This window comes from Rhagoletis zephyria, unplaced genomic scaffold (genome assembly GCF_001687245.7).
Source record: "Rhagoletis zephyria isolate East Lansing unplaced genomic scaffold, Rhagoletis_zephyria_1.1 Rzeph_scaffold_00919, whole genome shotgun sequence".
NCBI lineage: Eukaryota > Metazoa > Arthropoda > Insecta > Diptera > Tephritidae > Rhagoletis > Rhagoletis zephyria.
Window position 1 is genome coordinate 47,635 of NW_016158003.1, and position 15,288 is coordinate 62,922.

The 15,288-nt window shown below is 39.0% G+C and overlaps 2 protein-coding genes across 2 annotated transcripts; one reads left to right on the forward strand and one right to left on the reverse strand.

Moving 5' to 3' along the window:
- The first annotated feature begins 1,859 nt into the window (after positions 1 to 1,859).
- Positions 1,860 to 13,179, forward strand: LOC108362059 (putative nuclease HARBI1). Its single transcript, XM_017614893.1, has 5 exons — positions 1,860 to 1,967; positions 11,951 to 12,350; positions 12,410 to 12,518; positions 12,562 to 12,834; positions 12,927 to 13,179. The coding sequence occupies exons 1-5, from the start codon at positions 1,860 to 1,862 to the stop codon at positions 13,177 to 13,179; spliced, it is 1,143 nt and encodes a 380-aa protein (XP_017470382.1).
- A 331-nt stretch (positions 13,180 to 13,510) lies between these two features.
- On the reverse strand, positions 13,511 to 14,598 carry LOC108362060 (uncharacterized). Its single transcript, XM_017614894.1, has 3 exons — positions 14,262 to 14,598; positions 14,086 to 14,204; positions 13,511 to 13,981 (listed from the first exon to the last, which is right to left on the reverse strand). The coding sequence occupies exons 1-3, from the start codon at positions 14,345 to 14,347 to the stop codon at positions 13,680 to 13,682; spliced, it is 507 nt and encodes a 168-aa protein (XP_017470383.1). The 5' UTR covers positions 14,348 to 14,598; the 3' UTR covers positions 13,511 to 13,679.
- Positions 14,599 to 15,288: the final 690 nt, after the last annotated feature.

A 15,288-nucleotide genomic window follows, 5' to 3' on the forward strand; every position in this document is an offset into this window, starting at 1 on the left:
CCTATTGCTTTGGAAGGGGGTTTTGGCGTACAGCCTAAAAGGTTGGCGTCGGGATTCACTGACTTGGTCATGTGAGCCGACTCCGCAAACGTCGAAGCCGATGTTCCTTTTTTGGGAGGAACCGCAGCTGGGGAGGGGACAGCACAACTGGCTTGTCTTTGGACATGGCCAGCAGAGCTTCCCGAAGGAAGACTGGCAAGGTTTGCCATAGCGTCGAGTCCGCCACTTGAGGTGGAGAGGGTGCCATCCTTGACTTGTCTTGAGACAGTGTCCGAGATGACAGCCTGTCCACCTCCAGCGGCTATCGAGGCATCACCACCATCCTGCCTGAGGGCATGGGTGGTGTTGGTGCTTTTAAGATCCGCTTGGGACCTTTCCGCCGTGCAGGCTTGCCCCGGTTGGGACACAGTGGAGCTAGACCCGGGCTTTGCCACAGGCTTGGCTCCAAAGGGATATTTTGCCAAAGATTGGCAGGACCGGCCCGATGGGCTAGGTCGGTTTTTTTTTGAGAAGACCTCGTTTATCCGAGGCGGGGTTTTTGTTATTAATTAATTCATTCATAATCGTCTGCGTTGCTCGCCCAGGCAAGCGCGGCAGACCCAGAAATTTGTATAGGGAGAGGGGGAACGTCGACTACGGCAGTCCCCTCTGCCGTAGTAAGGCCATTCTACCTCCTGAGGCGACCCGGTATCAGGAGAGCACCTTACGAATACAGCCGTACACCCCTGGCTGCAAACCATCCAATAGGCACGGTTGCGCGTAACACCCTGGATTAGGGGGCAAAGGGATGGTGGCTAGGGCAGGAATTGGGTGTTTGTGGGACAGGAGAGGGATTGTAGCGTCGGTGCGGTGATCTTGACATGGCGCAAGGGGAGGCCGCTCATCCCGTGCAGACCTTGCGGGTACACAAGACGAGTGGCCATCCAGGCAGTCATATCAAGCTTCCCTCTTAGTTCATGATCATCTAAGTCCCCAGAGCGGAGGTTTAGATTTTCTTTTAAGCCCCATCCCCACGGCAAGGAGACCAACATGATGAGGAAAGTAATAAGGTTTCTTTCCTAATATGTAAATCGTTGTTAAACTATTAGAATTTCCTCGCTTCATAAAAAAAATATTAATTAATTAAATAGCGTCTAGCAGATGAATGTATGTATGGCATTGGTATTTTACGTCTACGTTTACATAAATATATGGAATTACATCAAACTAAAACAAATTTGGATTATAATAAATATTTATTATTAACAATAATGCACCTTTTTTCATTATTTTTAAGATTCAGAGATTTTATATTTTGCTCCGACAGCGTAAACTCGTCGTAGAGTATCTGTACGAATCTTCATTACGAACTGATTCAATAAAGGCTCTCTACGAATTTCGAATTTACGTTCGTAGCTATTCGGATTCTGTGATAGCACTTTCGTAGATTTCACGAAAATCGAAGCTACGATGGATTCTGTGATAGCCCTGACTGTGTTGACTTATCGAAGACTTTGGAAAAGTCTGTGAATATGACATCAACTTGAGCGTGGTTTTCAATAGCTTTAATTATCTTATTAGTTAAGAGAATTAAGTTGGAGCAGGTTGATCTACCGGTAGAAAATCCATGCTGACTATTGGATATTAAAACCCTTACATGATCAAATAACTTCGATTGGATTATTTGATCAAATAATTTGTCTAACGTACATGGTTTAGCTATAGGTCTATAGTTACAGACATTATTGGGATAACCAGATTTAGAAATCGGGGTAATAAACCATAACTTCCATTGGTCGATGAAAAGTCCTTTATCTAAGCAGTTTTGGAAAAGAAGAGATATAGGATAAGCTAATGCTGTAGAGCACTTTTTAAATAACATGGGTGGAAAACCTTCAGAGTCGACCTTCGAGCTAGGCTTCAATAATGAAATAGCCAACATTCCATCTTCCTCCGAAGCCGAGAATGCTGTAATGGATGATAAAGAAGTTGAGGGGAGTATGGGTGTTGATAAACCATGTTTTCATAGACCCTCTGAAAAAAAAATTGCAAACAAGTCACAAGCGTCGAGCGTGTTGTGAGCAGGGTTCGGAAATTCTCATTTATGATTATTCGTTTTCTTTCATTTATGACATTTATCGCGATCGATAATATTCGAAATCTATTTTTGCACTCTTTTATCGCGAGTGGAAAATGCAAACAAATTTATCATCTCTCACATTCGGAATGCGATCGACAAAAAAATTTCCGCTGCTTTTCATTCGCAAATGCTTTTCGGTTGGAAGGGATGTAGGATATGCACAAATATATGAATTATGGTGGTAATATATATGTATGTATGTATCCAGACGTCCAATCGACATGTTTGAGATATCGTTTGAAAGGTCTTGCAGAGTGTGTCCAGAAAATGTATTCAAGCTTAATAAACGATTATCCGGATTCTTAAAAATTAGGCTAAAGTGTTGCNATCGACAAAAAAATGTCCGCTGCTTTTCATTCGCAAATGCTTTTCGGTTGGAAGGGATGTAGGATATGCACAAATATATGAATTATGGTGGTAATATATATGTATGTATGTATCCAGACGTCCAATCGACATGTTTGAGATATCGTTGGAAAGGTCTTGCAGAGTGTGTCCAGAAAATGTATTCAAGCTTAATAAACGATTATCCGGATTCTTAAAAATTAGGCTAAAGTGTTGCGAAACAAAAAACGATTTTTTGCTTTTGCCGGTTTAAGGGGGCATGTGGGTACACCCAACATGTTTAGTATTATTCTATAGGCCAATACCTTTCAAACGATACCTTATATATTAAGTTCCGGCTACTAGTTGGAAAGATATAGAGGTAAATGTGTTTTGGTTCGTGTCTCCACTACGAGATGCTTTGGTATGTATGTGGCGTCTGTACCATCATTTAATTTTTTTCAAACTTTTAGGAATTAAAGTACAAAAAAAAAACTAAGAAGGTTTTGTTCCAGGATGTTTTGATTCGTATGCCTTTGTGGGCGTGGCTGCTGCCTGAAATTCGAAAAAAGGCGATTTTTTAAACTACCACTGAGGCCACACTACTCAGTCCATGTCATTGATGTGAATATCAGTAGAAGGGTCTTCAAAAAAGCTATCTAACGCTATTTTTGTGTTTATAAAATATAAATATGTCATAACGTTATCAATTAAAAACTAAAAATCGAGCTGATGAAAATATACATTTCGGGCATTTTCTCAAAAACTGGTCAGTCGATTTTATTCTAAGTTTCCACAAATCTAGCCCAGAACCTTAGCTTTCATCTGGTATATAGCTTATATCTGGAAAAACTCTTGTTGTGGAGATACTGCGATTCAAATGGAAAAAATGTCGCTCCAAAAAGGGTCAAATGGTTAAAAATTAACATGTCCGTATAATTTGGTTACTTTAAGATATAAAAATAACATACCCAGTTCCCCGAAAAAATTTCTAATTCCCCGATTGCCACTGAAACCGAAATTCCCTGGAAATCGGGGAATTTCCCGCGAGTTGACAGGTTGAAGGATGCAGCTGTGATAATCACTTCGTACTCGCGATAGAAGTAAAACTTCCTAAAAAAAGCACATGCGTGCGCCCCACACTCGGTAGAAATCTTAACAAAAATTTAACTACGAGGCAATCAGACGAATACAGTTGTTAATTGTATCCAAAGTTGGTACCAAGTTTATAAGTTTTTATCATTTCTCATAACTTTTTTTTATTTCTTATTTTTTTCGAAAACAGAGGTTACTAGATCCCACTTTCGCTTACCGATTCGAAAGTAATATATGTCATGAAACACAATGTTGAATACATACGTACATACATACATATCCACATCCAGCCATACATACGCTACATATTTATATACAGCTCCCCTACGCTACACTGACAGACATACGTACATGCATAAAACCCACAAGTACATACATACGTACATACATACATATCCACATCCAGCCATACATACGCTACATGCATACATACAACCATACATACATACACCCATACGTACCAAAGGGAAGCATGCAAAAGTGCAAAGCATTCGTACACACCAATACTCCGCGAGAATTCGTTGCTCAAACATGCCAAAAATCACGATCTTCATTCGCTTCTCAACCTGCTTATACAACAACCGACTTAAGTTGATTAACGCCAACTCAGCCAGCACCAGCTTCCGTAGGTAAGCACGGAGCGCATCGGGACGGCTTAGGCCGTGTAACCTCGAGCGCCCTGGCTTGTCCTGCGGGCAAGGCCGAGAGGTTGAGGGGGGCCTGTGAAAGGGGGAATACCCCTTGCACAGACCCTCAAACCCATTATTTTAACAACGGTCTCAGTGGACAGGAGACGAACTCTCCTGCCCACTTAGATACCGCGTGGCGAGCGGGCATTGTGCGGTGGATAAAACCGCCCCACAATGTCAAGCCACCACGATCGAATACGTACCGTCTCACCCCAATGGGTAAGCACGGGGCACATCGGGACGGCTTAGGCCGTGTAACCTCGAGCGCCCCTGGCTCTGCACAGGGGGAATACAGACTGGCCAAGCTGCCGTAGGTAGGCACGGAGCGCATCGGGACGGATTAGGCCGTGTAACCTCGAGCGCCCCTGGCTCTGCCTACGGGACAGGTTGGTGGTTTGTGAGAACATACAGCTTCCGTAGCTTCCGTAGGTGACTTCCGTGACCGTTTCGGACCGCCAATATTAAGTGCCGCCCCTGGGCCAAGACAACAACGAGGAACCACCACCGACTATCATTAACGAGGGCCGCTAGCAACATCATCGCCATCCAGGGCCGTTGTCATCGTCGTCCTTCATTAGGGCCGGACTACCGCCTTCCTCACCATTGGGCCGCCAATATCATTGCCGCCCCAGGCCGAACGCAACACCAAGAGCCGCCACCTTTCAGGGCCGCTAGCAACATCATCGCCATCCAGGGCCGTTGTCACCGTCGTGCATCATTAGGGCCGGACTGCCGCTTTACTCACCATTGGGCCGCCAATATCATTGCCGCCCCCTAGGCCAAACCGCTACCGAGGACCGCTACTTACTGTCTGCCGCTGACATCATCGCCATCCAGGGCCGCTGTCACCGCCGTTACTCATCAGAGGCCCGTTGTTATAACTAGGGCCGCCAATACTGCTCTCACTACGGGAGGTCGCTACCGCCCTCACCACTATTTGGGCCACCGTCAACATCACCGCAGGGCCGTCACTACTAAGGGACTGCTACTGCCATCACGATCAGCAATCGTCGCTCTCATTGGCTGCAGTACCCATCATCACGCTCGCTACCGCTCTCACCGAACCATTGCCGCTCTCACTGTCATTATTCACCGAACCATCACCGCTCTCACCGTCACCGCCCTCAACATCACCGCCACCGTCACTAGCCACTAGACAGTCCCGACGCCGACCGCCGACCAGTTAGTCGCTCCCTCTCTCTCCCCTCTCTTCGTGAACGTCAGGGTACCGGCAGCCTGGCCGAACGGCCGCGTGTGTGTGTGGTTGTGTTCGCTATATTTAACTACTGTGTTTATTTTATTCAGTGGGGGTTAGTGGGACCTCCACTCAACCCTGGAGCGGCTGAGCTACCTCAGCCTTCGATAAAACCCACCTCATAGAGGATATGATCATTCTTTTTCGCTTTATTCCGTATTCGAAAAATTATATGTTTCAATGGACAAATCGATTTGAATACATAATTTAGATTTAGATAATATTTTTAGCAATTTATTTGAGAAAAATAAAACATTTAGATTATTGTTTGTATTTTCTTCGATTTTAAATTTGCTACCCCAAAATAATTGATATCAAATAAAACACCTCATTGAGGTAAAAATTTCGAGTGACGAAAGCAGAAATAGAAACACAAAATTTATGATATCAATTTCGTGACGAAAATTATACGCATTTTTTAACTGCCTTTGAAACGTACAGAAAATCTTTTTTTATTTATTCGGAACGTTCCGAAATTCCATCTACTGCTAGAAACACAAATTAAGAAACAGAACTTTTGCAACGATTCGTATGAATAAAAAAGATTTTCCGTACATTTCAAAGGCAGTTAAAAAATGCGTATAATTTTCGTCACGAAATTGATATCATAAATTTTGTGTTTCTAGTTCTGCCTTCGTCACTCGAAAATTTTACCTCAAAGAGGGGTTTTATTTGATATATAATACGCGAAGGCATTTTTTGTGCAGCATAAAAGATCTGTACCGTTCGCCCGATTTTCAAATATGAGATGTCAAATTAAAGCGCTTGGTCTGTAGATGTGCAATAAGGTTTTACTTTTTCAATAAGAGTTGCCACCTGATAAAAAATTGCATTCAAATAATTTAATAATCAATGCCATCAGATCCACACCGTTCGTTCGATTTTCAAAAGTGAGATGTCAAATCAAATGGCTCTGACTTTAGGTGTGCAATAAGGTTTAACTTTTTCGAAAAGCGTTGCCACCTTTTAAAAATTTAAGTTCAAATCTATATATAATTTGAATTATATATTCAAAACTGGGGTGTCAAATTAAAGCTCTTGGCCTGTAGATGTGCAAACTGGTTTTATTTTTTTGAACAGAGTGGCCACCTGTACAACAATTGAATATATATTATTTAATAAGCAATGCCGTCATAACACCACCGTTCGTTTGATTTTCCAAAATAAGGTGTCAAATTAAAACTCCTGGACTGCAGATATGCAATAAGGTTTTACTATTTTGAAAAGAGTTGCCACCTTTTAAAAAATTACATTCAAATTATCTGAAAAATCAATTGTTACGAAATGGGTATCAGTGGAAATGGTTTTGAAAATATTTGTTTCTTAACTTAACTTTAGGATGGTTGCCACCTGGTAAAAAAAATTAAATTCAATTTGAATTAATTATTTAATTAGGAGAAATATGTTTCAACATATGGGTGCCTAACGAAAGGGGCTTCAGAAGGTAGCCGTTTGAAAATATTTTGAAGAGGGTTTCCGCCTGCTTGCAATGTCGAATTTAATTAACTTATCCAAAAGTTATATGAAATGTCAAAATAATGTTGTCAAACGAAAGAATATCATGAAGACTTTAGTTTGAACACACAAAATATTTTTGAGGTGTTGGAAGTGGGTTGCCACCTGTTTAAAAATTAAATTCAAATTATTAAATATGATAAAGTAATTATTAAAACATGGGTATCAATCGAATGGGTGTTGAAAAATCTTTATTTCTGAACTATATTTAGCGGAGTTTCCACATGTTTAATTAATATAATTCAACTTAATTCATCAGTTAATTAAAATATTCATCAGTTAATGAGAATATCTTAGCGCGAAACTACTTTTAAAAAGGGCTGCCACCTGTTTAAAAAGTCGAATTTAACTATATCTATATATATAATACGCGAAAGGACTTTTTGTCCAGGTCATCAGATCTGAATCATTCGTTTGATTTTCAAAAATGAGGTATCAAATTAAAGGACTTGATTTGTAGATGTGCAGTAGGCTTTTACTTTTCCGAAAAGAATGTCCACTTTTTAAAAAATCAAGTTGAGATTATTTATAAATCAGTACCATCATATCCCCACCCTTCGCTCGATTTTCAACAATGAGCAAATTAAAAGGCTTGGTTGCAGATGTGCAATGAGGTTTTACTTTTTGAAAAGAGTTGCTACCTTTAAAAAATTAAATCCAAATTATTACAAAAACTAAATCATTTATTAAAAAATAGATATCAGTCAAAATGGTTATTAAAAGCAGGGTTGTTGCGAATATTCGCATTCGCATTCGCAACCGCGGAGCTTCCGCATTAATTTTAAGATTCGCATTCGCTTTCGCATTCGCAATAATCAATGCGGAGCTTTTGCGAATGCGAATATTGTGCAAGTAGACAAATTGTAGCCAAAATGTTTTGCCTGTGGATATGCTACGTTAAAACTGTCCTCTGACGTCCCCCTTATTTTGTGATTTAAAGTCAAAGAGTAAGATCCTTCAATAGGTATTTCCAGCGGAAGTGTTCAACGTCGGACTATAAAGAGAATCGACTATTTACGCGTTAAAAGATGACCTTTAATTAGGTAAGAATTATAAGTGTAATTAGTAGGGCAACCAAAAATATGTTCGGGCATGCTTTTTGTTAGGCGTGTTAGCAACACGCTGATGAAATGCGTAAACGTTTTTCCAAAAAATATAAAGTTCGAGACATATTTCTTGGAGCATATTTTGCAATAAATGCATATTTCAGCATATTGTGCAGTACATGCATATTTTCGGATACTTTGTGCTGCGTTGTTAGGTTTAGAACTAATAATGAAAATTTCTGAAATAATTGTGTCGAAAATGAAATCAAAGTGCACGTTCACATCGTGTTTATATTAAGTTTTTTATGTGTGAGATAGGTATACTACATATTTATAAGTTTCGCTCTTGACAGATGAGTTGTCCCGACGCTGACCCGCCATGGCGCGCCGTTATAATTTTGATTGGCAAGCAGTTAACAAAGATTTCATCAAACGCAAGTAACTGTGTTTTGTTATGGAAACCTTTCTTATTACTAGTACCAGGTTACGCAGCGAGATACAAAACGTGGTTTGGTTACAGGCTACGTGATACTACTACAACTACCAGGGCAAAGTTACGTAGAAGGAGGCAATTGTCACCTCCTAGGACAACTCCATGTTAAATGCGACAGCAGGAAGCATTGGTTTCACTCCAAAACTCCCGACTAGTACTTTCCGCTGCAGGGTACATATGTATCTACAAACATGCACAGTATGAATTCCTATGCGAAGCAATTTGTGAATTAGATTCCATGTACTTTCATACATAGTATGTTTTAAAAACAAATTGAATAAATATGAATTATTAAACATAAATATTTATGTATATACACTTCTATGAAATTTAGAACATTTTAGGTACTGCAAATAAAGTTAAAGGTATTTTTGTGCATGCACATACTACATAAATGAAATTTAAAAGCATATCTTATGGCTTATAAAGATTTTAAAAGCATTTTGTGGAGCATATATTTAGAATTTATTGGCATATTTTAGGCGCTTAAAATTTGTTTTTAGGAGCATATTTTGGGTTGCCCTAGTAATTAGTCTTTCAGCTCGAAAACAATCACTTTATTTTAATTTTGTGATAATGATCAAAATTAGCACGCAACGAAATAAAGATAAAATGATATGTGAATAACTTGACAGCCAAGTTCACAAATCAAATAAGAATTAATTCAAGGCGAATTTAATATCTATTGAAGAGTGGGACTTGGCATGCAATATTTCCTTAGTATAGTATGGAAGGGGCGTAACTGACATCGTCGCTGAAATACAAAAAGCCGTAACTAACTGAAAATCCAAATTTCACTTTATGATGCATTTCATCAAATCATAAGTCCCCACATCGTTTTATGCGACAATGTGATATACGCCCTTTCCATACTATATTAACGATATGTTGAAAATTTGCGTTCATTCACCTCAAAATATCAAAGCACATTGACGCCATGGAATGGAATAACAAAACGGATCTAATGGCTTATGGTACTGACAGCGGTGAGTAATTAATTGTGACTGCCTGCAACTAGGAAAACTCAAGCTCAGCTAATAAAGAAAGTAACTACAAGCTATTAATTACAGGTGATCCTTTCCAAGAAGTCACCCGGGAACTAAGCAGATCTGAGGCCTTCATCGTCCGTGATTCCAATAATTCAAATTATTATAAAATACGAGATGCCTCTTTTTAACAAAATAACAAAATTTTAAACTAATTCAGCTGACAGGCACGACTTTCAAAACAGAATTTTCTTCGAAGTTTCCATTCCTAGAAAAAAACAATTTATTTGCCATATCCACCTATTTAGAACCTCGCTATAAGCACAAATTTTTTCAAAACAGTCACAGAAGACAGGATTAAAAATGAATTACAAAAACTAAAATCGATAAACGCTGATGTCGTAAATCTGAAACAACAAAGAGAATTGGTTCTCCAAATTGGAAAACAACGGTTTTTAAACAACGATCTTGCCATGATGCTAGATTGTGAAGATGAAAGTCAGGAGTATACATCCGGCATTTGCAGCCCCGATGCAATTGTCAAAAAAAAATATTGCACCGCAATAAAAAAATAAATATAACTGAAAGTCTTCTCAACTGGTGCAGCGTCAATCGAAAAGAATTTACAATTTTGTCAAGTTTCAAGTTTTTCAATTTTGCCGCCTCGAGCGAGTAGTTATTTAGTGGGGCAGGTTTGATTTACGACCCGTTAAGAAACAGGCTGTAACCCGAAAAGGCAGCAAAATTACTCTTTATTGAATACAAAGTTCCAATTTTTAAATTCAAGTACTAAATAAAAAAAAAAAAACAAGTAAGAGCAGCGCTGTCTTCGGCTATGCCGAAGGCTTCATACCTTTCATGAACTCTGCAAATTTTATTTGACAGATTACTGATTTTGAATACATCTGCATACATCGATAGAGGAGTTACATACTTATATAAAAAATCGCTTCTAAACAATCAGAGGTATGGAAGATATGCGAAAATGGTGCGAAATTTCATGTTCCTAGCTGCATAAATGGAGGAGATATGATAAAAGACCTCATAACTGAACAATCAGTTGTATGGGGGCTGCAGGTTATAGTGACCCGATCTTCGTTATTTTCACTGTAAGTCTTCTGCTGATAATGAGTGAAAACAGCGCGAAATTTCATGGTCCTAGCTACATAAATGGTGAATTATAACGAAAAATCTCATATCTGAACAATCAGTTGTATGGGAGCTATAGGTTATAGTTATCCGATCTTTTTAATTTTCACTGTAAGTTTTCTATTGATAATTATTGAAAACAGTGCGGAATTTCCTGTTCCCAGCTATATAAATGGAGGAGTTATAACGAAAAATTTTATATCTGAACAATCAGTTGTATGGGAGCTATAGGTTATAGTAAACCGATCTTTGTAATTTTCACTGTAAGCATTCTGTTGATAATGGGTGCAAGTTCTGCAAAATTTCATGTTCGTAGCTGCATAAATGGAGAAGTTATAACGAAAAATCTCATATCTGAACAATCAGTTGTATGGGAGCTATATGTTATAGTGGTCCGATTCTTCCGGTTCCGACAAATGATTAATACATTATAAAAATACACCCACCTACCAAATTTGATCCGGATATCTCGAAAACTGAGAGACTAGATTGCATACAAACAGACGGACAGACAGACAGAAGGACAGACGGACAGACGGACAGACGGACATGGATAAATCAACTCAGCTCGACGTTCTGATCATATAAGTATACATTTTAATGGGTCTATCTCTTTTTGTTCTGGTACTTACAAACATTGGACCAAAGTTATAATACCATTTCATGCTCATGAAAGGTATAAAAAAACATTATTAAAAAATACTAACTTTTACATTTTTTATTTACCTAAATCACCTAATGTACTCACCTAAATTATTTATCAAAAATACTTGACATCCGCATTAGCATCCGCATCCGCGGATGTCTAATGCAGAGTTCATGCTGAGATTTAAAAGCACATTTAGCAATTTCGAACATTGGTTTTTCGAAGAGTGTTCACGGTGCCGCATTTAGTAAATGTACATTTACGCGAGTTCGAAAACCGGTATACATACATACATATGTATGTTTTGGCATAATAAAACTATACTATTTGCAGAGAAAATAAATTAAAATGCGTCGATTGAAATTTATATTATTTGTGGTTAAGTTATTTGTGTCTATGACCCTCAATTATGCCAAAATTGAAGAGACAAATGCATCCATCAGTGAAATAAGAAAAAGGCGCGCTAGTATTATGGAAATTCTGTTCTTGTATAAAAACGTGCAAGTTGTCATTTGGGAGTACATCCACTTGGAACTTTCTACTAACGAAAGAACTTGTGCGAGGCAAGAGGTATCAAAACAATAAAGTATATGCTTTATGTATATTTACGTATATATGTACTTAATTTTCCAGAATCGAGCTAGCACGTTTTGGGAAGTCGAGTGTCAATGCTGCGGAGATGATTTCTTCAAGCATAACTTTAGATTGAAACGACGGGCTTTCCAGAAATTGTGTAGCTTTCTGGATCACATTAAAAAGAAAGAAACCAACTTCCAGAATTCTATATGCTTGGAGAAACGGGTGGCTATTGCACTTTATGCACTTGGGTCATCAGCGGAGTATCGCAGTATTGCGAACTTATTTGGAGTGGGAAAATCGACAGTATGCACAATTCTTTCGGAATTTTGTAAGGAAGTATGGAAAGTATTGCACCCAGGGTATTTCAACTACTTTCCGCTAAGTAGAAAGACCATTGAAGAGTGTGTTGATGGTTTTAAAAGCATTGGATTCCCTCAATGTTTGGGAACGCTTGGTAAGCTTTTCTTAAAATTGTAAAACTGTGTATAAACAGCTACATATAATATTTTTAAGATGGTTGCCACATAGAAATTCGACCTAGAACGGAAGAAGCAGTAGATTATATCAACTATAAAGGATGGTATTCGACAGTTTTACAAGCTCTTGTTGCATATATTTTTTCGTTTCTTTTTAAGATATCGTTTTCTGTATATAAACGTTGGCAGTCCCGGACGATGCAATGATTCCCAAATCTTTGAAAAGTCCAGCTTAAAGAGAGAGCTAGAGAAATGTTCGCTTCTGTACTCAATGAGCACAAAATTAGGAAACTTTGATATACCAGTTGTCATTCTTGGAGACTCCGCTTTTCGTTTTTCCAAATATCTAATGAAACCTTTTCCATTCAGTTTGGATAAAACACCAGCGCAAAAAACTTTCAATTATCAACTTTCGAAATCACGTAGAGTCGTTGAAAATGCTTTTGGACAATTGAAAGCAAGGTAATTAAGCAACATAAAAGTGGATTTTAAATAAAAACACTTAAAAAACACTTAAAAGAATAACCTACTTGCATGTGTATGTACAATTATAGGTTTCGTCGAATTGGAAAAGGCATTGATAACAGAATTGATAATGCGAATTCCATTATAAAAACTTGTTGTGCCTTGCACAACTTTCTGATAGCGGAAAATGACCAAGTTTCACTTTCTTGGCTAACTGAGCAGAACGCTAACGACAGCAGTAGAAGGCAACCACAATCCGCGGATTTGCACCAAAGCCTAATACCATGTCCCCACCAGAGCTTAACCACAAAGTTATGGCTGTTGAGTTGGTTATCCCGATAACCCACTTGATCTAGCGTTGTTTCGCCATATAAAAATGACAGCACTTAACCATTTCACTGAGATGGTTAAAAGCTAATCAACTCGAAACCACGTCGAAAGTCTGATACAACCCTGTGTTTTCCCGCCATCTGTGGGTCATTAGCGTTAAAATGTAAAAAATTCGTTCCCTACTGGTGTTTGGANTTTTTCATCTTAATATAAAGCCAAAGAGCCTTCATTCGTTTTATAAAATAAAAAATTTCAATCAAAAAAGGAAATATACATACATATGTATGTATATTACATTGAAAACAAAAAAGTTCATATCACAAGATCTAAGATACTACTTTCTTAACATAAAAAAAAAAATCACAACATATTTGATTCCATTTTCTTAAAGAGTAATTCTTAAATCTATAAAAAAAACAGTTCACTTCATTAGATCTTACATACTATTTCCTTATAATCTATTAAATGTGTAAAAAAAATTATTAAATTCACAAGACATTACATACTATTCCTTAAAATCTATTTAAAAAATCTAAAACACCATCCGTCAATCTTTTCGCGTCTTTCTGCAGCTCCTGCATTGCCATCAGTTTTGCTTTTTCAAGTTCCACCAATTCTTCATTTGATTTGGGAAATTTATCCATAGCTTCCGAAAAATTGGTCTGGAGGCTTTCGCAGACCGTCACTAACCGATCCATTTGTTTTTTTCTTCTAGATTTGTCGGATGCTGAGGACGAAGTAGACGGCAATGGTGATGGCGATATCTGGGTCAGAGATGGCGGCAGCGATGAGAGATGGGTTGGTGACTCTGAAACTGAAAATGAATTTTTAGAATTTATGCACATAGATTGAGATAAAATGTAATAAATAGTTTTGCATCAAAAGCAAAGTATTTGAATGTCTTCCATCGACACTTACCTTCAAAACTTTCTTCAATTAGAACCTCTACATTATTTATTGAGAAGCCACCAATTATTTGGTGCAAAGGCCATGATGCAGGAGAGCCTCCTGTTGTTCCCATAGCTGTCTTGGCCCTTCTATGAAAAATGCGTACAAAGAAGTATTTTATTCTTTCTTGAAAGGATTAATGTTACCTATATTTCGCCGTCAGATTGTCAATATTTATTTTAACTGATGAGGAGTTGACATTATAGCCGTGCATCTGCATTTCAGCCGCCATCTCTTGGTAAACATGGCTGTTTTTCCTAGGCCCCCCTCAAATCATCCACTTTTTGCTGCCACAACTCCACAAACACCTCCTCTGCTGCTGCGGTCCATGGACATCTCGTTCGCTTCATATTTCTAATAAATTTTTCTTATTTATTTAATTGAAATCACAAAGAAATTTTAATGAAATGAAATGAAGCAAATTACGGCACAAATATCACAATTTATGTACGTATACGCAAAACAGAATGTAAACAAATAAGTATGTATTGTAACGAAGCGTTTTATTCGCCCCGCCGCTTCTTCTACAATGCTGGGGTATACTCGCCGTGTCCAGGGTTCGTTACAATAAATTTGTAGTTTCGGGGCTCTGGTAAATCGCACTTTATTAATTTAATTTTCTTAATTTCTATAAAGAACATATAACAAATAACACTTGGCAAAATTTGGTGGCGTCACTTGCAGTGGCTGGGTAACGGCTTCTTGTCCCGTTAGGGGCCCGTTAGGCGGTAGTGGCGTGGTTTCAGTTCTGGTGAGCAGCGCTCTGCTGACGCCGCTGAGTGGCGCGCTGCAAACGTCGGTAAGCGGTGCTCTGGCCGCGTCGGTATATAGCTCTCCTACAATGTGAGTTGCGCTCTGGTCGTGCCGGTGAGTGGCGCTTTGATAACGCCGATGAGTAGCGCTCTGGTGGCGCTCTTGGACGCGCTGATGAGAGGCGCTCGGTTAACGCCGATGAGTAATGCCCTTATGAGTGGGGCTCTGCTGGCGACTGTAAGTAGCGCTCTTGTTGGCACGCTTGGCGCTGCGCTGTTGACGGCGACGAGTAGCGCTCTTGCGGACGCGCTTGGCGTTGCCCCGTTGACGGCGACGAGTAGCGCTCTTGCGGACGCGCTTGGCGTTGCGCCGTTGACGGCGACGAGTAGCGCTCTTTCTGGCACCCTTGGCGTGCGCTGT

Excerpts from the sequence above, each read along its gene's own strand:
- LOC108362060 (XM_017614894.1), bottom strand. The coding sequence starts at position 14,347 with ATGGCGGCTGAAATGCAGATGCACGGCTATAATGTCAACTCCTCATCA. Across the intron at positions 14,205-14,261 it reads AATCTGACGGCGAAATATAG|AAGGGCCAAGACAGCTATGG; the intron begins GTAACATTAATC and ends CATTTTTCATAG. Across the intron at positions 13,982-14,085 it reads AATTGAAGAAAGTTTTGAAG|TTTCAGAGTCACCAACCCAT; the intron begins GTAAGTGTCGAT and ends ATTCATTTTCAG.
- LOC108362059 (XM_017614893.1), top strand. The coding sequence starts at position 1,860 with ATGGGTGGAAAACCTTCAGAGTCGACCTTCGAGCTAGGCTTCAATAAT. Across the intron at positions 12,519-12,561 it reads CTTGTTGCATATATTTTTTC|TCCCGGACGATGCAATGATT; the intron begins GTTTCTTTTTAA and ends AAACGTTGGCAG. Across the intron at positions 12,835-12,926 it reads TTTGGACAATTGAAAGCAAG|GTTTCGTCGAATTGGAAAAG; the intron begins GTAATTAAGCAA and ends GTACAATTATAG.